The sequence below is a fragment of the Lonchura striata genome, chromosome 31, assembly GCF_046129695.1.
Source record: "Lonchura striata isolate bLonStr1 chromosome 31, bLonStr1.mat, whole genome shotgun sequence".
Lineage (NCBI taxonomy): Eukaryota > Metazoa > Chordata > Aves > Passeriformes > Estrildidae > Lonchura > Lonchura striata.
Genome location: NC_134633.1, coordinates 6,104,014 through 6,123,266, shown reverse-complemented (window position 1 = coordinate 6,123,266; position 19,253 = coordinate 6,104,014). Strand labels below are relative to the sequence as shown.

Genomic DNA, 19,253 nt, shown 5'->3' with positions numbered 1-19,253 from the left:
CCCTGAACACCCCCAGACCCCCCTGAAACCCCCACAGACCCCAAAGGAGCCCCCAGACCCACACCCCAAACTCCCCCAGAGCCACTCAGCCCCTCCTTTAAGGATCCCACGCCCACTTTAGGGGTCCCACCCCCCACTTTATGGATCCCACGCCCACTTTAGGGGTCCCAGCCCCTTTCAGGGGTCCTCCCACCCCCCAGTTTGGGGGTGTCCCCCCTCACCGGACCCCCGCCGAGAAGCTGGCCACGGGGCTGAAGAGGGTGTCGAGGTTGAAGCCCTCCAGGACCCCCTGGACCGGGGCCCCGTTGAGGCGGAAGGAGGCGCTGGGGACCCCCAGGTCCAGGCAGCAGCTGACCACGTCCCCTTCGGCCAGAGCCCGGCGCTGGGGGGACGCCACGGCCTTGGGGACACCCCCTGGGGGGGACACGGAGGGGTCACAGGGGGTCCTGGGGGTCCCAGGGGTGACAGGGACCCCCAGGTCCAGGCAGCAGCTGACCACGTCCCCTTCGGCCAGAGCCCGGTGCTGGGGGGACGCCACGGCCTTGGGGACACCCCCTGGGGGGACAGAGGGGTCAGGGGGGTCCCGGGGGGTTCCCAAGGTGCTCCTGGGTGGTCCCAGGGTGGTCCCAGGGAGTTCCCAGGGGTTCCCAAGGTGCTCCTGGGTGGTCCCAGGGGGTTTCCAGGGGGTTTCCAGGGGGTTCCTGGGGTGATCCCAGGTGGTCCCAGGTGTGATTCCCATGGTGGTCCTGGGGTGGTCCCAGGGGGTTGTCAGGGGTTCCCAAGGTGGTCCCAGGCATTCCCAAGGTGCTCCTGGGTGGTCCCAGGTGCTGCCAGGGGTTGCTAAGGTGCTTCTGGGTGGTCCCAGGGTGGTCCCAGGGGGGTGTCAGGGGTTCCCAAGGTGGTCCCGGGGGTTCCCAAGGTGCTCCTGGGTGGTCCCAGGGAGTTCCCGAGGGTTCCCAAGGTGGTCCCGGGGGTTCCCAAGGTGCTCCTGGGTGGCCCCAGGTGGTCCCGGGGGTTCCCAAGGTGGTCCCGGGGGTTCCCAAGGTGCTCCTGGGTGGCCCCAGGTGCCCCTCCTCACCTGTCCACAGGTGGAGGCCGTCGAAGGCGAAGGAGTTGAGGTCGTCGCCGGCGCCGTTGCCCCCCCAGCCCGCGCCCCCGCCCGGGGCGGGCCGGAAGCCCCCGGCCGCCCCCCAGCCCACGCGCAGGTGGGTGGGCACGGCGGTGACGAAGGGCCGCGCCCGCTCCACGGCCACCTCGAAGTACCAGCAGCGGAACTGCGTCGAGCCCGGCGCCGTCCCCACAAACAGGTTGGGGCGCACGCTGCCGGGAATGGGGACACCTCACTGGGAATGTCGGATCCCACCTTGGGAACCCCAAATCCCACCTTGGGAACCCCAGATCCCACCTTGGGAACCCCAAATCCCAACCAGAGACACCTAAATCCCACCCCAGGAACCCCAAATCCCACCTTGGGAACCCCAAATCCCACCTTGGGAATCCAGGATCCCACCCTGGGAACCCCAAATCCCACCCAGAGACACCTAAATCCCACCTTGGGAATCCAGGATCCCACCCTGGGAACCCCAAATCCCACCCCAGGAACCCCAGATCCCACCTTGGGAACCCTAAATCCCACTCCGGGAACCCCAAATCCCACCTTGAGAACCCCAAATCCCACCTTGAGAACCCCAAATTCAACCCCGAGGACCCAAATGCCACCATGAGGAACTGCGTCGAGCCCGGCGCCGTCCCCACAAACAGGTTGGGGCGCACGCTGCCGGGAACGGGGACACCTCGCTGGGAATGTCGGATCCCACCCCAGGAACCCCAAATCCCACCCTGGGAACCCCAAATCCCACCCAGAGACACCCAAATCCCACCTTGGGAACCCCAAATCCCACCCCAGGTACCCCAAATCCCACCCCAGGAACCCCAAATCCCACCTTGGGAACCCTAAATCCCACCCAGAGACACCCAAATCCCACCTTGGGAACCCCAAATCCCACCCCAGGTACCCCAAATCCCACCCCAGGAACCCCAGATCCCACCTTGGGAACCCTAAATCCCACTCCGGGAACCCCAAATCCCACCTTGGGAACCCCAAATCCCACCTTGAGAACCCCAAATTCAACCCTGAGGACCCAAATGCCACCATGAGGAACTGCGTCGAGCCCGGCGCCGTCCCCACAAACAGGTTGGGGCGCACGCTGCCGGGAACGGGGACACCTCACTGGGAATGTCGGATCCCACCTTGGGAACCCCAAATCCCACCTTGGGAACCCCAGATCCCACCTTGGGAATCCAGCATCCCACCCCGGGAACCCCAAATCCCACCCAGAGACACCTAAATCCCACCCCAGGAACCCCAAATCCCACCTTGGGAACCCAAATCCCACCTTGGGAATCCCAGATCCCACCCCGGGAACCCCAGATCCCACCTTGGGAACCCCAAATCCCACCTTGGGAACCCCAGATCCCACCCAGAGACACCCAAATCCCACCTTGGGAATCCAGCATCCCACCCCGGGAACCCCAAATCCCACCCAGAGACACCTAAATCCCACCCCAGGAACCCCAAATCCCACCTTGGGAACCCAAATCCCACCTTGGGAATCCCAGATCCCACCCCGGGAACCCCAGATCCCACCTTGGGAACCCCAAATCCCACCTTGGGAACCCCGAATCCCATCTCCAGAGACCTGAATCCCACTTTGGAAACCCCAAATCCCACCCTGGGAACTGTGAATCCCACCTTGGGAACCCCGAATTCCACCTTGAGAACCCCAAGTTCCACCTCTCAAGGTGCTCAGAGCATCTCAAGAGTTCCGAGGTACACCTCAACCAGCCCCAAAACCCCCAAAACCCCATCCCCAGGACCCCCTCAGCCCCTTAAAGCCCCCCAGGACCCTCCAAAACTCCCCCAGGTGTCCCCAGGTTCTTCTAGAAACATCTCAGGAGCTTCCAGGTGCACCTCAACAACTTCCAGACCACCTGAAAACTGCCCAAAACCCCCCCAAACCCCCAAAACTCCGCTCCCCTGGAGCCCTCAGCCCCTCAGAGCCCCCCAGGTGTTCTCAGGTTCTTCTAGAAACATCTCAAGAGCTTCCAGGTGCACCTCGACAACCTCCCGACCACCTGAAAACTGCTCAAAACCCCCCAAACCCCCAAAACTCCGCTCCCCAGGAGCCCTCAGCCCCTCAGAGCCCCCCAGGTGTTCTCAGGTTCTTCTAGAAACATCTCAAGAGCTTCCAGGTGCACCTCAACAACTTCCAGACCACCTGAAAACTGCCCAAAACCCCCCCAAACCCCCAAAACTCCGCTCCCCAGGAGCTCTCAGCCCCTCAGAGCCCCCCAGGTGTTCTCAGGTTCTTCTAGAAACATCTCAAGAGCTTCCAGGTGCACCTCAACAACTTCCAGACCACCTGAAAACTGCCCAAAACCCCCCCAAACCCCCAAAACTCTGCTCCCCAGGAGCTCTCAGCCCCTCAGAGCCCCCCAGGTGTTCTCAGGTTCTTCTAGAAACATCTCAAGAGCTTCCAGGTGCACCTCAACAACCTCCCGACCACCTGAAAACTGCCCAAAACCCCCCCAAACCCCCAAAACTCCGCTCCCCAGGAGCCCTCAGCCCCTCAGAGCCCCCCAGGAACCCCCAGGTGTTCTCAGGTTCTTCTAGAAACATCTCAAGAGCTTCCAGGTGCACCTCAACAACCTCCCGACCACCTGAAAACTGCCCAAAACCCCCCAAACCCCCCAAAACTCTGCTCCCCAGGAGCCCTCAGCCCCTCAGGAGCCCCCCAGGTGTTCTCAGGTTCTTCTAGAAACATCTCAAGAGCTTCCAGGTGCACCTCAACAACTTCCAGACCACCCGAAAACGGCCCAAAACCCCCCAAACCCCCAAAACTCCGCTCCCCTGGAGCCCTCAGCCCCTCAGGAGTCCCCCAGGTGTTCTCAGGTTCTTCTAGAAACATCTCAAGAGCTTCCAGGTGCACCTCAACAACCTCCAGACCACCTGAAAACTGCTCCAAACCCCCCAAACCCCCAAAACTCTGCTCCCCTGGAGCCCTCAGCCCCTCAGGAGCCCCCAGGTGTGCCCAGGTGAGGGCGGGTGTCCCACCTGGTGACGTAGTTGACCATGCCGGTCTGCAGCAGCAGGTTGCGGCGTGGCAGCAGGTTCTCGGTGATCAGGTTCTGGTTGGAGCGCACGGCCACCGCGTTGCAGACGCACAGCGAGCACAGCACGTCCAGCACCTGCGGGACGGGCCTCAGCACACCTGGGGACACCTGGGGACACCTGGGGACAGCTGGGGACACACCTGAGCACACCTGGGGACACCTGGGGACACCTGGGGACACCTGGGGACAGCTGGGGACACCTGGGGACATGCCTGAGCACACCTGGGGACACCTGGGGACACCTGGGGACACCTGGGCACAGCTGGGGACAGCTGGGGACAGCTGGGGACACCTGGGGACAGCTGGGGACACCTGGGGACATGCCTGGGCACAGCTGGGGACAGCTGGGGACACCTGGGGACACCTGGGGACACCTGGGGACATGCCTGGGCACAGCTGGGGACAGCTGGGGACACATCTAGGGACACATCTAGGGACACCTGGGGACATGCCTGAGCACACCTAAGCACACCTGAGCACACCCGGGCACAGCTGGACACAGCTGGTGACACACCTGGGGACACCTGGGTACAGCTGGGGACACCTGGGGACATGCCTGAGCACACCTGGGCACACCTGGGGACACCTGGGGACAGCTGGGGACACCTGGGCACAGCTGGGGACGTGCCTGAGCATACCTGGGCACAGCTGGGGACACCTGGGGACACCTGGGGACACGCCTGAGCACACCTGGGCACACCTGGACACACCTGGACACACACCTAGGGACATCTAGGGACACGTGGGCACACCTGGGCACACCTGGGCACACACCTAGGGACACCTGGGCACACCTGGGCACACCTGGGCACACCTGGGCACACACCTAGGGACATCTAGGGACACCTGGGCACACCTGGGCACACCTGGGCACACACCTAGGGACATCTAGGGATATCTGGGCACACCTGGACACACCTGGGCACACACCTAGGGACACCTGGGCACACCTGGACACACACCTAGGGACATCTAGGGATATCTGGGCACACCTGGACACACCTGGGCACACACCTAGGGACACCTGGGCACACCTGGACACACACCTAGGGACACCTGGGCACACCTGGGCACACCTGGGCACACCTGGACACACACCTAGGGACATCTAGGGACACCTGGGCACACCTGGGCACACCTGGGCACACCTGGGCACACACCTAGGGACATCTAGGGATATCTGGGCACACCTGGGCACACACCTAGGGACATCTAGGGATATCTGGGCACACCTGGGCACACCTGGACACACACCTAGGGACATCTAGGGATATCTGGGCACACCTGGACACACACCTAGGGACATCTAGGGACACCTGGGCACACACCTAGGGACACCTGGGCACACCTGGGCACACCTGGGCACACCTGGACACACACCTAGGGACATCTAGGGACACCTGGGCACACCTGGGCACACCTGGGCACACCTGGACACACACCTAGGGACATCTAGGGACACCTGGGCACACCTGGGCACACCTGGACACACACCTAGGGACACCTGGACACACCTGGGCACACCTGGGCACACCTGGGCACACCTGGGCACACACCTGGGCACACCTGGGCACACCTGGGCACACCTGGGCCCCCCACCTTGTGGTTGCGGCCGTGCTTGTCGAGCAGGGAGATGATGGACTTGATGTGGTTCTCCTGGATGATGTTCAGCACCTCGGGGCTCTCGATCAGCACGCAGTACAGCACCTCCAGGATGCCTGCGGCACGCGTGGGGCACGCGTGGGGCACGCGTGGGGTGTGGGGCACACGTGGGGCACGCGTGGGGCACGTGTGGGGCACGTGTGGGGTGTGGGGCACACGTGGGGCACGTGTGGGGCACGTGTGGGGCACGTGTGGGGTGTGGGGCACGAGTGGGGCACGCGTGGGGCACGTGTGGGGCACGTGTGGGGTGTGGGGCACGAGTGGGGCACGCGTGGGGCACGTGTGGGGCACATGTAGGGCACGTGTGGGGCACGTGTGGGGCACGTGTGGGGTGTGGGGCACGCGTGGGGCACGTGTGGGGCACGTGTGGGGCACGTGTGGGGTGTGGGGCACGCGTGGGGCACGTGTGGGGCACGCGTGGGGCACGCGTGGGGCACATGTGGGGTGTGGGGCACACGTGGGGCACGTGTGGGGCACATGTGGGGTGTGGGGCACGTGTGGGGCACGCGTGGGGCACGTGTGGGGTGTGGGGCACACGTGGGGCACGCATGGGGTGTGGGGCACGCGTGGGGCACGCGTGGGGCACGCGTGGGGCACTTGTGGGGTGTGGGGCACGCGTGGGGCACGCGTGGGGCACGCGTAGGGCACGTGTGGGGCACGTGTGGGGCACGTGTGGGGTGTGGGGCACACGTGGGGCACGTGTGGGGTGTGGGGCACACGTGGGGCATGCGTGGGGCATGTGTGGGGCACGTGTGGGATGTGGGGTGTGGGATGTGGGGCACACATGGGGCACGCGTGGGGCACGTGTGGAGTGTGGGGCACATGTGGGTCACGTGTGGGATGTGGGGTGTGGGATGTGGGGCGGGGTCAGACCCACAGTGGAAGGGACCCCAGCCCCATGGCAGGAGGGACCCCAGACCCATAGCGGGGACCCCAGACCCATGGGAGAGACCCCAGACCCATGGGAGAGACCCCAGACCCATAGCGGGGACCCCAGACCCATGGGAGAGACCCCAGACCCATGGCAGGAGGGACCCCAGACCCATAGCGGGGACCCCAGACCCTCAGGAGAGACCCCAGACCTTCAGGAGAGATCCCAGCCCCATGGCAGGAGGGACCCCAGACCCATAGAGGGGCCAGACCCACAGCAGGAGGGACCCCAGACCCATGGCAGGGACCCCAGACCCACAGCAAGAGGGACCCCAGACCCATAGCAGGGACCCCAGACCCACAGCAAGAGGGACCCCAGACCCATGGGAGAGACCCCAGCCCCATGGCAGGAGGGACCCCAGACCCATAGCAGGGACTCCAGACCCATGGGAGAGACCCCAGACCCATGGCAGGAGGGACCCCAGACCCATAGCAGGGACCCCAGACCCTCAGGAGAGACCCCAGACCCATGGGAGAGACCCCAGCCCCATGGCAGGATGGACCCCAGACCCATAGCAGGGACCCCAGACCCATGGGAGAGATCCCAGCCCCATGGCAGGAGGGACCCCAGACCCATAGAGGGGCCAGACCCACAGTGGGAGGGACCCCAGACCCATGGCAGGAGGGACCCCAGACGCATAGCGGGGACCCCAGACCCATGGGAGAGACCCCAGCCCTATGGCAGGAAGGACCCCAGACCCATAGCGGGGACCCCAGACCCATGGTGGGAACCCCAGACCCTCAGGAGAGACCCCAGCCCCACAGAATCCTCCCCCAGCCCCACAGCATCCCCCCACAGGAGATGCCCCCAGCCCCACGGGACCCCCCAGCCCCACAGGACCCCCCCAGCCCCACGGGACCCCCCAGCCCCACAGGACCCCCCAGCCCCACAGGACCCCCCCAGCCCCACGGGACCCCCCCAGCCCTACAGAATTCCCCCCAGCCCCACAGGACACCCCAGCCCCACGGGACCCCCCAGCCCCACAGAATTCCCCCCAGCCCCACGGGACCCCCCAGCCCCACAGGACCCCCCCAGCCCTACAGGACTCCCCCAGCCCCACGGGACCCCCCAGCCCCACAGGACCCCCCCAGCCCCACGGGACCCCCCAGCCCCACGGGACCCCCCAGCCCCACAGGACCCCCCCAGCCCTACAGGACCCCCCCAGCCCCACAGGACCCCCCCAGCCCCACGGGACTCCCCCAGCCCCACAGGACCCCCCCAGCCCCACGGGACCCCCAGCCCCACGGGACCCCCAGCCCCACGGGACCCCCCAGCCCCACGGGACCCCCAGCCCCACGGGACCCCCCAGCCCTACAGGACCCCCCCAGCCCCACAGGACCCCCCCAGCCCCACGGGACCCCCCCAGCCCCACAGGACCCCCAGCCCCACGGGACCCCCCCAGCCCCACGGGACCCCCCAGCCCTACAGGACCCCCCAGCCCCACAGGACCCCCAGCCCCACAGGACCCCCCAGCCCCACAGGACCCCCAGGGCCGCCCCACTGACCGGAGGAGGCCTCCAGCCGGTCCAGCTTGCTGACCAGCCAGTCCAGGTTGGTGGAGAAGAGCGCGCAGTTGGCGCGGTTCCCCCGGATCAGCGAGGCTGTGGGGCACGGGGGTCAGCCCTGCCCCACGGCACCCACACCTGCCCCACGGCACCCACATCTGCCCCACGGCACCCACACCTGCCCCACAGAACCGATATCTGCCCCACGGCACCCACACCTGCCCCACGGCACCCACACCTGCCCCACAGAACCGATATCTGCCCCACAGAACCGATATCTGCCCCACGGCACCCACACCTGCCCCACGGCACCCACACCTGCCCCACGGCACCCACATCTGCCCCACAGAATCGATATCTGCCCCACGGCACCCACACCTGCCCCACGGCACCCACACCTGCCCCACGGCACCCACACCTGCCCCACAGAACCGATATCTGCCCCACGGCACCGATATCTGCCCCACGGCACCCACACCTGCCCCACGGCACCCACACCTGCCCCACAGAACCGATATCTGCCCCAGGGCACCCACATCTGCCCCACGGCACCCACACCTGCCCCACAGAACCGATATCTGCCCCAGGGCACCCACATCTGCCCCACGGCACCCACACCTGCCCCACAGAACCGATATCTGCCCCACGGCACCGATATCTGCCCCACAGCACCGATATCTGCCCCACAGCACCGATACCTGCCCCATAGCCCCCCATATCTGCCCCATAGCCCCCCGTATCCGCCCCACAGCACCGATATCTGCCCCCCAGCACCGATATCCGCCCCATAGCCCCCCGTATCCGCCCCATAGCCCCCCGTATCCGCCCCCCAGCCCCCCGTATCCGCCCCCCAGCACCGGTACCTGCCCCATAGCCGCCCGTATCCGCCCCACAGCACCGATACCTGCCCCACAGCACTGGTACCTGCCCCATAGCCCCCCGTATCCACCCCATAGCCCCCCATATCTGCCCCACAGCACCGGTACCTGCCCCCAGCCCCCCATATCCGCCCCACAGCACCGGTAGCTGCCCCCAGCCCCCCGTATCTGCCCCACAGCACCGATATCTGCCCCATAGCCCCCCGTATCCGCCCCATAGCCCCCCGTATCCACCCCATAGCCCCCCATATGCGCCCCCCAGCACCGGTAGCTGCCCCCAGCCCCCCGTATCTGCCCCACAGCACCGATATCTGCCCCATAGCCCCCCGTATCCGCCCCCCAGCGCCCCGTATCTGCCCCCCAGCCCCCCGTATCCGCCCCATAGCCCCCCGTATCCGCCCCCCAGCGCCCCGTATCCGCCCCCCAGCCCCCCGTATCTGCCCCACAGCACCGATATCCGCCCCATAGCCCCCCATATCCACCCCATAGCCCCCCGTATCCACCCCATAGCCCCCCGTATCTGCCCCACAGCACCGATATCCGCCCCCCAGCACCGGTAGCTGCCCCCAGCCCCCCGTATCCGCCCCATAGCCCCCCGTATCCGCCCCCCAGCCCCCCGTATCCGCCCCATAGCCCCCCGTATCCACCCCATAGCCCCCCGTATCCGCCCCCCAGCCCCCCGTATCCGCCCCCCAGCCCCCCGCCCAGCCCCCCGGCCGCCCCCCGCGCACCCAGCAGCTCGTAGAGCAGGTTGACGATCTCCTTCCAGGCGGCCGCCGCCTCCTCGCCCGCGGCCTCGCCGAACTGCGCCGCCGTGCTGTAGGCGCTCAGGCGGTCGATGCAGCTCAGCACCAGCGTCAGCATGCCCTGCAGGGGAGAGACCCCCGGCTGGGACCCCCAGACTGGGACTGACCCCCGTGGGACCCCCAAACTGGGACCCCCAGACTGAGACCCCCCATGGGACCCCCAGACTGGGACTGACCCCCGTGGGACCCCCAAACTGGGACCCCCAGACTGAGACCCCCGGCTGGGACCCCCAGACTGGGACTGACCCCCCCGTGGGACCCCCAGACTGGGACCCCCAGACTGAGACCCCCCATGGGACCCCCAAACTGGGACCAGCGTCAGCATCCCCTGCAGGGGAGAGACCCCCGGCTGGGACCCCCAAACTGGGACTGACCCCCGTGGGACCCCCAAACTGGGACCCCCAGACTGGGACCCCCGGGCTGGGACCCCCGGGCTGGGACCCCCAGACTGGGACCAGCGTCAGCATCCCCTGCAGGGGGGAGACCCCCGGCTGGGACCCCCAGACTGGGACCCCCGGGCTGGGACCCCCAAACTGGGACCCCCAGACTGGGACCCCCGGCTGGGACCCCCAAACTGGGACTGACCCCCCCGTGGGACCCCCGGCTGGGACCCCCAAACTGGGACTGACCCCCCATGGGACCCCCAAACTGGGACCAGCATCAACATCCCCTGCAGGGGAGAGACCCCCGGGCTGGGACCCCCGGGCTGGGACCCCCAGACTGGGACCCCCGGTTGGGACCCCCGACTGGGACCCCCAGACTGGGACTGACCCCCGTGGGACCCCCAGACTGGGACCAGCGTCAGCATCCCCTGCAGGGGGGAGAGACCCCCGGCTGGGACCCCCGGCTGGGACCCCCAAACTGGGACTGAACCCCCATGGGACCCCCAGACTGGGACCAGTTTCAGCATCCCCTGCAGGGGGGAGAGACCCCCAGCTGGGACCCCCGGCTGGGACCCCCAGACTGGGACTGACCCCCATGGGACCCCCAAACTGGGACCAGCGTCAACATCCCCTGCAGGGGGGAGACCCCCGACTGGGACCCCCAGACTGGGACTGACCCCCGTGGGACCCCCAGACTGGGACCCCCAAACTGGGACCCCCAAACTGGGACCCTTTAACCCCAAGTTTAACTCTTTAACCCCTAGTTTAACCCTTTAAGCCCGAGTTTAACCCTTCCACCCGAGTTTAACCCTTTCTAACCCCGAGTTTAACCCTTTCACCCCTAGTTTAACCCTCGCACCCCGAGTTTAACCCTTTAAGCCCGAGTTTAACCCTTCCACCCCTAGTTTAACCCTTCCACCCGAGTTTAACCCTTTCTAACCCCGAATTTAACCCTTCCACCCCAAGTTTAACACTTTAAGCCCGAGTTTAACCCTTTAAGCCCGAGTTTCACCCTTTAAGCCCGAGTTTAACCCTTTAAGACCGAGTTTAACCCTTTAATCCCGAGTTTAACCCTTTCTAACCCCGAGTTTAACCCTTCCACCCCGAGTTTAACCCTTTAAGTCTGAGTTTAACCCTTTCTAACCCCGACTTTAACCCTTTCTAACCCCGACTTTAACCCTTCCACCCCGAGTTTCACCCTTTAAGCCCGAGTTTAACCCTTTAAGCACCTCCTGCTGGAAGAGGCTCTGGCGGGCCCGCAGCGCCCGCAGCCGGGCCTGGCGCTGCTCGTGGCGCAGCTCGGCGGGCGGCGGCTCCAGGTACCCGATCAGGTCCCGCAGGCTCAGGATGACGGCGGCGATGGGCAGGGGGGGCGGCGGAGACCCCCGCGGCCGCCCCTGGAGGCTGTCCAGGCTCCTGGGGAGGGGGGTCAGACCACCAAGACCACCCCAACAGCACCCCCGAAACTGCCCAGCGCCTCCCGGATATCCCCATGGCCCCGCCGGGAACCCCAGGAGGTTCTGATGCCCCCAGGAACCCCAGGGGGTTCTGATGCCCCCAGGAACCCCAGGAGGTTCTGATGCCCCCAGGGACCCCAGGAGGTTCTGATGCCCCCAGGGACCCCAGGAGGTTCTGACTCCCCACCCATGGGACCCCCAGGAGGTTCTGATGCCCCCAGGACCCCCAGGATGTTCTGATGTCCCCAGGACCCCCAGGAGGTTCTGATGCCCCCAGGAACCCCAGGAGGTTCTGATATCCCCAGGACCCCCAGGAGGTTCTGACTCCCCACCCACGGGACCCCCCAGGAACCCCAGGAGGTTCTGACTCCCCACCCCAGGAACCCCAGGAGGTTCTGATGCCCCCAGGAACCCCAGGAGGTTCTGATGTCCCCAGGAACCCCAGGAGGTTCTGACTTCCCACCCACGGGACCCCCAGGAGGTTCTGACTCCCCACCCCAGGAACCCCAGGAGGTTCTGATGTCCCCAGGAACCCCAGGAGGTTCTGACTCCCCACCCCAGGAACCCCAGGAGGTTCTGACTCCCCACCCCAGGAACCCCAGGAGGTTCTGACTCCCCACCCCCGGGACCCCCAGGAGGTTCTGATGTCCCCAGGAACCCCAGGAGGTTCTGACTCCCCACCCATGGGACCCCCAGGAGGTTCTGATGCCCCCAGGAACCCCGGGAGGTTCTGATGTCCCCAGGAACCCCGGGAGGTTCTGATGCCCCCAGGAACCCCAGGAGGTTCTGACTCCCCACCCCAGGACCCCCAGGAGGTTCTGATGCCCCCAGGAACCCCAGGAGGTTCTGATGCCCCCAGGACCCCCAGGAGGTTCTGATGCCCCCAGGAACCCCAGGAGGTTCTGATGCCCCCAGGGACCCCCAGGAGGTTCTGATGCCCCCAGGAACCCCAGGAGGTTCTGACTCCCCACGCACGGGACCCCCAGGAGGTTCTGATGCCCCCAGGGACCCCCAGGAGGTTCTGATGCCCCCAGGAACCGCAGGAGGTTCTGATGCCCCCAGGAACCCCAGGAGGTTCTGATGCCCCCAGGAACCCCAGGAGGTTCTGACTCCCCACCCCAGGAACCCCAGGAGGTTCTGATGCCCCCAGGAACCCCAGGAGGTTCTGATGTCCCCAGGAACCCCAGGAGGTTCTGACTCCCCACCCACGGGACCCCCAGGAGGTTCTGATGCCCCCAGGAACCCCAGGAGGTTCTGATGCCCCCAGGAACCCCAGGAGGTTCTGACTCCCCACCCACGGGACCCCCAGGACCCCCAAGAGGTTCTGACAGACCCAGAACCCCCCCCCCCCGAGGACCCTTCAGAAGGTTCTGATGCCCCCCAGAACTCCCAGGACCCCCAGACCTGATGAAGGCCCCGTAGAGCCCCGTGGTGCTGAAGACCATCCCCATGGCCCCTGGAAGGTTTTGAACCTCCCAGGAACCCCAGGAGGTTCTGACACCCCCAGAACCCCCCCCAGAACCCCCCTCAGGACCCCCCCAGGGTCCCCCAGGACCCCCAGGAGGTTCTGACCCCCCCAGGAGGTTCTGACACCCCCAGGAGGTTCTGGCACCCCCAGAACCCCCCCAGGAGGTTCTGACACCCCCAGAACCCCCTCAGGACCCCCCCAGAAGCCCCCCAGGACCCCCAGACCTGATGAAGGCCCCGTAGAGCCCCGTGGTGCTGAAGACCATCCCCATGGCCCCCAGAAGGTTTTGAACCTCCCAGGAACCCCAGGAGGTTCTGACACCCCCAGAACCCCCCCCAGAACCCCCCTCAGGACCCCCCCAGGGTCCCCCAGGACCCCCAGGAGGTTCTGACACCCCCAGGAGGTTCTGGCACCCCCAGAACCCCCCCAGGAGGTTCTGACACCCCCAGAACCCCCTCAGGACCCCCTCAGAAGCCCCCCAGGACCCCCAGACCTGATGAAGGCCCCGTAGAGCCCCGTGGTGCTGAAGAACATCCCCATGGCCCCCAGAAGGTTTTGAACCTCCCAGGAACCCCAGGAGGTTCTGACCCCCCCAGGAGGTTCTGACCCCCCCAGGAGGTTCTGACACCCCCAGAACTCCCTCAGGAGGTTTTGACACCCCCAGAACTCTCCCAAAGACCCCCCCAGAAGCCCCCCAGGACCCCCAGACCTGATGAAGGCCCCGTAGAGCCCTGTGGTGCTGAAGACCATCCCCATGGCCCCCAGAAGGTTTGACCCCCCCAGGAGGTTCTGACCCCCCCCAGGAGGTTCTGACCCCCCCAGGAGGTTCTGACACCCCCAGAACCCCCTCAGGACCCCCCCAGAAGCCCCCCAGGACCCCCAGACCTGATGAAGGCCCCGTAGAGCCCCGTGGTGCTGAAGACCATCCGCGCCGCCTGCGACTCCTGGCGCTGGGAGCGGCTCAGGGTCAGCGCGTCGTCCATGTGCCCCTCCTGGTGCAGGATGGCCTGGGGGGAACAAAGTGGGGGTCACAGGGGACCCCCGAAACCCAGAGAGCCCCCCCTGGACCCCAGAGACCCCCCTGAACTCGCGGTGACACCAAAACTCGCAGAGAACGTTCCAGAGCCTCTCTAGAGCCATCCCAGCGCTGCTGAGAGTCCCAAAATCGCCTCAAAATTCCCCAAAACTCCCCTTCAAAGCCTCCCCCGGATGTTTTGAGGACCCCAAAATACCCCAAAGATCCTCCTAAACCCCAAAGAGCCCCTCAAAGACCCCAAACACCCCCCCAAAACCCTCCTAGACCCACCTTAGCACCTCTCAGAGCTCCCAAAACCTCCTAAACTCCCCCCAAAAGCCCCCTCAGAGCCCTCCCCCCCCCCCCCGGTAATTTTGGGGACCCCAAAGAATCTCCTAAACCCCAAAAATCCCCTCAAAAACCCCAAAAACTCCCCCAAACCCATCCTAGACCTATTTTAGCACCTCTCAGAGCTCTCAAAACCCCATAAAACTCCCCAAAACTCCCCAGACTCCCCGCAAAATCCCCCCCGGTAATTTTGGGGACCCCCCCGGTGATTTTGGGGACCCCAAAGAATCTCCTCAACCCCAAAAACCCCTCAAAGACCCAAAAAACTCCCCCAAACCCCTCTTAGACCTATTTTAACACCTCTCAGAGCTCTCAAAACCCCCTAAAACTCCCCAAAACTCCCCCCGCAGCCCCCCCAGATCCCCCCACCCGGTGATTTTGGGGACCCCCCCGGTGATTTTGGGGACCCCAAAGAATCTCAAAGACCCCAACTAATCCCCCAAACCCCTCCTAGACCCACTTTAGCACCTTTCATCACTCTCAAAACCCCCTAAAACTCCCCAAAACTCCCCAGACTCCCCCTCAGGGCCCCCACCCGGTAATTTTGGGGACCCCCCCGGTAATTTTGGGGACCCCCCCGGGGATTTTGGGGTCCCACCTTCCTCTTGAGCAGGCCGAGGCGCAGGGCCTTGGGGTCGGGGGCGGCGTAGGTGACCCAGAGGCCGCTGGCGCCGTGCTGCAGGAAGCAGAGCGACTCGCCGTACTTGATCTCGGGGGGCCCCATGCCCTCGATGTCCCTCTTGGGGGTCGTCTCCAGCTTCTCCTGCGGGGTCGGGGGGCACCGGGGGGTCCGTGGGGGTCCGTGGGGGTCCGTGGGGGACAGGGAGTGGGGTGGGGATGGGCAGCGAGGTCAGGGAGAGGACCAGGAGAAGGTTGGGGACATCCAGGTGACATTCCCAGGGGATAGGATAAGGTCAGGAGAGGACCAGGAGAGGGTTGGGGACAGCCAGGTGACATTCCCAGGGACAGGGGGACAGGAGAGGGTTGGGGACATCCAGGTGACATTCCCAGGGACAGGATAAGGTCAGGAGAGGACCAGGAGAAGGTTGGGGACATCCAGGTGACATTCCCAGGGACAGGATAAGGTCAGGAGAGGACCAGGAGAAGGTTGGGGACATCCAGGTGACATTCCCAGGGACAGGATAAGGTCAGGAGAGGACCAGGAGAAGGTTGGGGACATCCAGGTGACATTCCCAGGGACAGGATAAGGTCAGGAGAGGACCAGAAGAAGGTTGGGGACATCCAGGTGACATTCCCAGGGGACAGGATAAGGTCAGGAGAGGACCAGGAGAAGGTTGGGGACATCCAGGTGACATTCCCAGGGACAGGATAAGGTCAGGAGAGGACCAGGAGAGGGTTGGGGACATCCAGGTGACATTCCCAGGGACAGGATAAGGTCAGGTCAGGAGAGGACCAGGAGAGGGTTGGGGACATCCAGGTGACATTCCCTGGGACAGGATAAGGTCAGGAGAGGACCAGGAGAAGGTTGGGGACATCCAGGTGACATTCCCAGGGACAGGATAAGGTCAGGAGAGGACCAGGAGAAGGTTGGGGACAGCCAGGTGACATTCCCAGGGACAGGATAAGGTCAGGAGAGGACCAGGAGAAGGTTGGGGACATCCAGGTGACATTCCCAGGGACAGGATAAGGTCAGGAGAGGACCAGGAGAGGGTTGGGGACATCCAGGTGACATTCCCAGGGACAGGATAAGGTCAGGAGAGGACCAGGAGAAGGTTGGGGACATCCAGGTGACATTCCCAGGGACAGGATAAGGTCAGGAGAGGACCAGGAGAAGGTTGGGGACATCCAGGTGACATTCCCAGGGACAGGATACGGTCAGGAGAGGACCAGGAGAAGGTTGGGGACATCCAGGTGACATTCCCAGGGACAGGATAAGGTCAGGAGAGGACCAGAAGAAGGTTGGGGACATCCAGGTGACATTCCCAGGGACAGGGGGACATTCCCAGGGACAGGATAAGGTCAGGAGAGGACCAGGAGAAGGTTGGGGACATCCAGGTGACATTCCCAGGGGACAGGATAAGGTCAGGAGAGGACCAGGAGAGGGTTGGGGACATCCAGGTGACATTCCCAGGGACAGGATAAGGTCAGGAGAGGACCAGGAGAAGGTTGGGGACATCCAGGTGACATTCCCAGGGACAGGATAAGGTCAGGAGAGGACCAGGAGAAGGTTGGGGACATCCAGGTGACATTCCCAGGGGACAGGATAAGGTCAGGAGAGGACCAGGAGAAGGTTGGGGACATCCAGGTGACACTCCCAGGGGACAAGATAAGGTCAGGAGAGGACCAGGAGAGGGTTGGGGACATCCAGGTGACATTCCCAGGGACAGGATAAGGTCAGGAGAGGACCAGGAGAGGGTTGGGGACATCCAGGTGACACTCCCGGGGACAGGATAAGGTCAGGAGAGAACCAGGAGAAGGTTGGGGACATCCAGGTGACATTCCCAGGGACAGGATAAGATCAGGAGAGGACCAGGAGAAGGTTGGGGACATCCAGGTGACATTCCCAGGGACAGGATAAGATCAGGAGAGGACCAGGAGAGGGTTGGGGACATCCAGGTGACATTCCCAGGGACAAGGGGACAGGATAAGGTCAGGAAGGGGACAAGGAGAGGGTTGGGGACATCCAGGTGACATTCCCAGGGATAGGGGGACAGGATAAGGTCAGGAGAGGACCAGAAGAAGGTTGGGGACATCCAGGTGACACTCCCAGGGACAGGATAAGGTCAGGAGAGGACCAGAAGAAGGTTGGGGACATCCAGGTGACATTCCCAGGGACAGGATAAGGTCAGGAGAGGACCAGAAGAAGGTTGGGGACATCCAGGTGACATTCCCAGGGACAGCCAGGTGACACTCCTGAGGACAGCCAGGTGACAGTCCCACCTTGGAGGCCCGGAAGCAGAAGGTGGCCACGCGCGTGTTGGCGGCGGTGGCCTCCACCATGGCCAGCCCGGTGGCCTCGGTCAGCGCCAGGTAGCGGCCGGTGGTGACGTGGCGCAGGCGGAAGGGCTGTCCCCAACGCAGGTGGCTGCCGCTCCAGCTGGGGACACGGGGAGGGGACACGGCTGTCAGCGGGGGGGGCTGGGACATGGGGACATGGGGATGGGTCATGGGGACATGGGGATGGGTCATGGGGACATTGGGATGGGACATGGGGACATGGGGACATTGGGATGGGACATGGGGACATGGGGATGGGTCATGGGGACATGGGGATGGGTCATGGGGACATTGGGACATTGGGATGGGTCATGGGGACATTGGGATGGGACATGGGGACATTAGGATGGGACATGGGGACATTGGGATGGGTCATGGGGACATTGGGATGGGACATGGGGACATTGGGACATTGGGATGGGTCATGGGGACATTGGGATGGGACATGGGGACATTGGGATGGGACATGGGGACATTGGGATGGGTCATGGGGACATTGGGATGGGACATGGGGACATTGGGACATTGGGATGGGTCATGGGGACATTGGGATGGGACATGGGGACATTGGGACATTGGGATGGGTCATGGGGACATTGGGATGGGTCATGGGGACATGGGGATGGGACATGGGGACATTGGGACATTGGGATGGGTCATGGGGACATTGGGTTAGGTCATGGGGACATTGGGATGGGACATGGGGACATTGGGATGGGTCATGGGGACATTGGGACATTGGGATGGGTCATGGGGACATTGGGATGGGTCATGGGGACATGGGGACATTGGGATGGGACATGGGGACATTGGGATGGGTCATGGGGACATGGGGACATTGGGATGGGTCATGGGGACATTGGGATGGGACATGGGGACATTGGGATGGGTCATGGGGACATGGGGACATTGGGATGGGACATGGGGACATTGGGATGGGACATGGGGACATGGGGACATTGGGATGGGTCATGGGGACATTGGGACATAGGGATGGGTCATTGGGACATTGGGATGGGTCATGGGGACACAGGGGGACACAGGCTGAGGACACGCAGACGTGTCACAGCGACGTGGGGTGGCACAGGTGACACAGGTGACACAGGCTGAGGACACGCAGACACGTCACAGCGACGTGGGGTGGCACAGGTGACACAGGTGACACAGGCTGAGGACACGCAGACGTGTCACAGCAACGTGGGGACACAAGGAGATGCTGACAGGTGCCACCAGGACAGGACACACCGACACAGGGACACAGCCTGGGGACACCCCAGGACCCCAAACCCCCACTCGGGGACACCCCACGGAGTGTCCCCGGGGGGTGGTGGCACCCCACGTCCCCCCGTGTCCCCCCGTGTCCCCTACCTGATGCGCAGGGGCTCCAGGCGCCACAGGGACCGGGCGTGGGCGCAGACAGCGCCGCCCTCGTAGTTGACAACGCTGCCGGGGGGGTGACAAATTTGGGTGGGGGGGGTCACGGTCACCCCGCGTGTCCCCCCACCCCAAATTTTGGGGGGGACAACCCGGGGACAGCCCCACCTGCGCTCCTCGCCCTGCTCGGGGGCCGTGGGGGTCAGGCACTCGTCCATGTGGCCGTGGAACAGGCGCAGGACGTGGCCGCCGGTGACAAAACCTGAGGGGACATTTTTGGGGGGGGGGTGTGAGG

The 19,253-nt window shown here is 64.7% G+C and overlaps 1 protein-coding gene across 1 annotated transcript in view; it reads right to left on the bottom strand.

The window, feature by feature from the left end:
- Positions 1-19,253, bottom strand: part of LOC110481838 (ryanodine receptor 1-like) — a 154,014-nt gene that overhangs the window by 120,818 nt on the left and 13,943 nt on the right. The window contains 12 exon segments of the mRNA XM_077789130.1: positions 222-414; positions 1,079-1,320; positions 4,115-4,248; positions 5,773-5,891; positions 8,272-8,367; positions 9,881-10,016; positions 11,568-11,754; positions 14,149-14,270; positions 15,225-15,389; positions 17,528-17,684; positions 18,953-19,027; positions 19,127-19,220. Coding sequence (XP_077645256.1) covers positions 222-414; positions 1,079-1,320; positions 4,115-4,248; positions 5,773-5,891; positions 8,272-8,367; positions 9,881-10,016; positions 11,568-11,754; positions 14,149-14,270; positions 15,225-15,389; positions 17,528-17,684; positions 18,953-19,027; positions 19,127-19,220 — 1,720 coding nt within the window.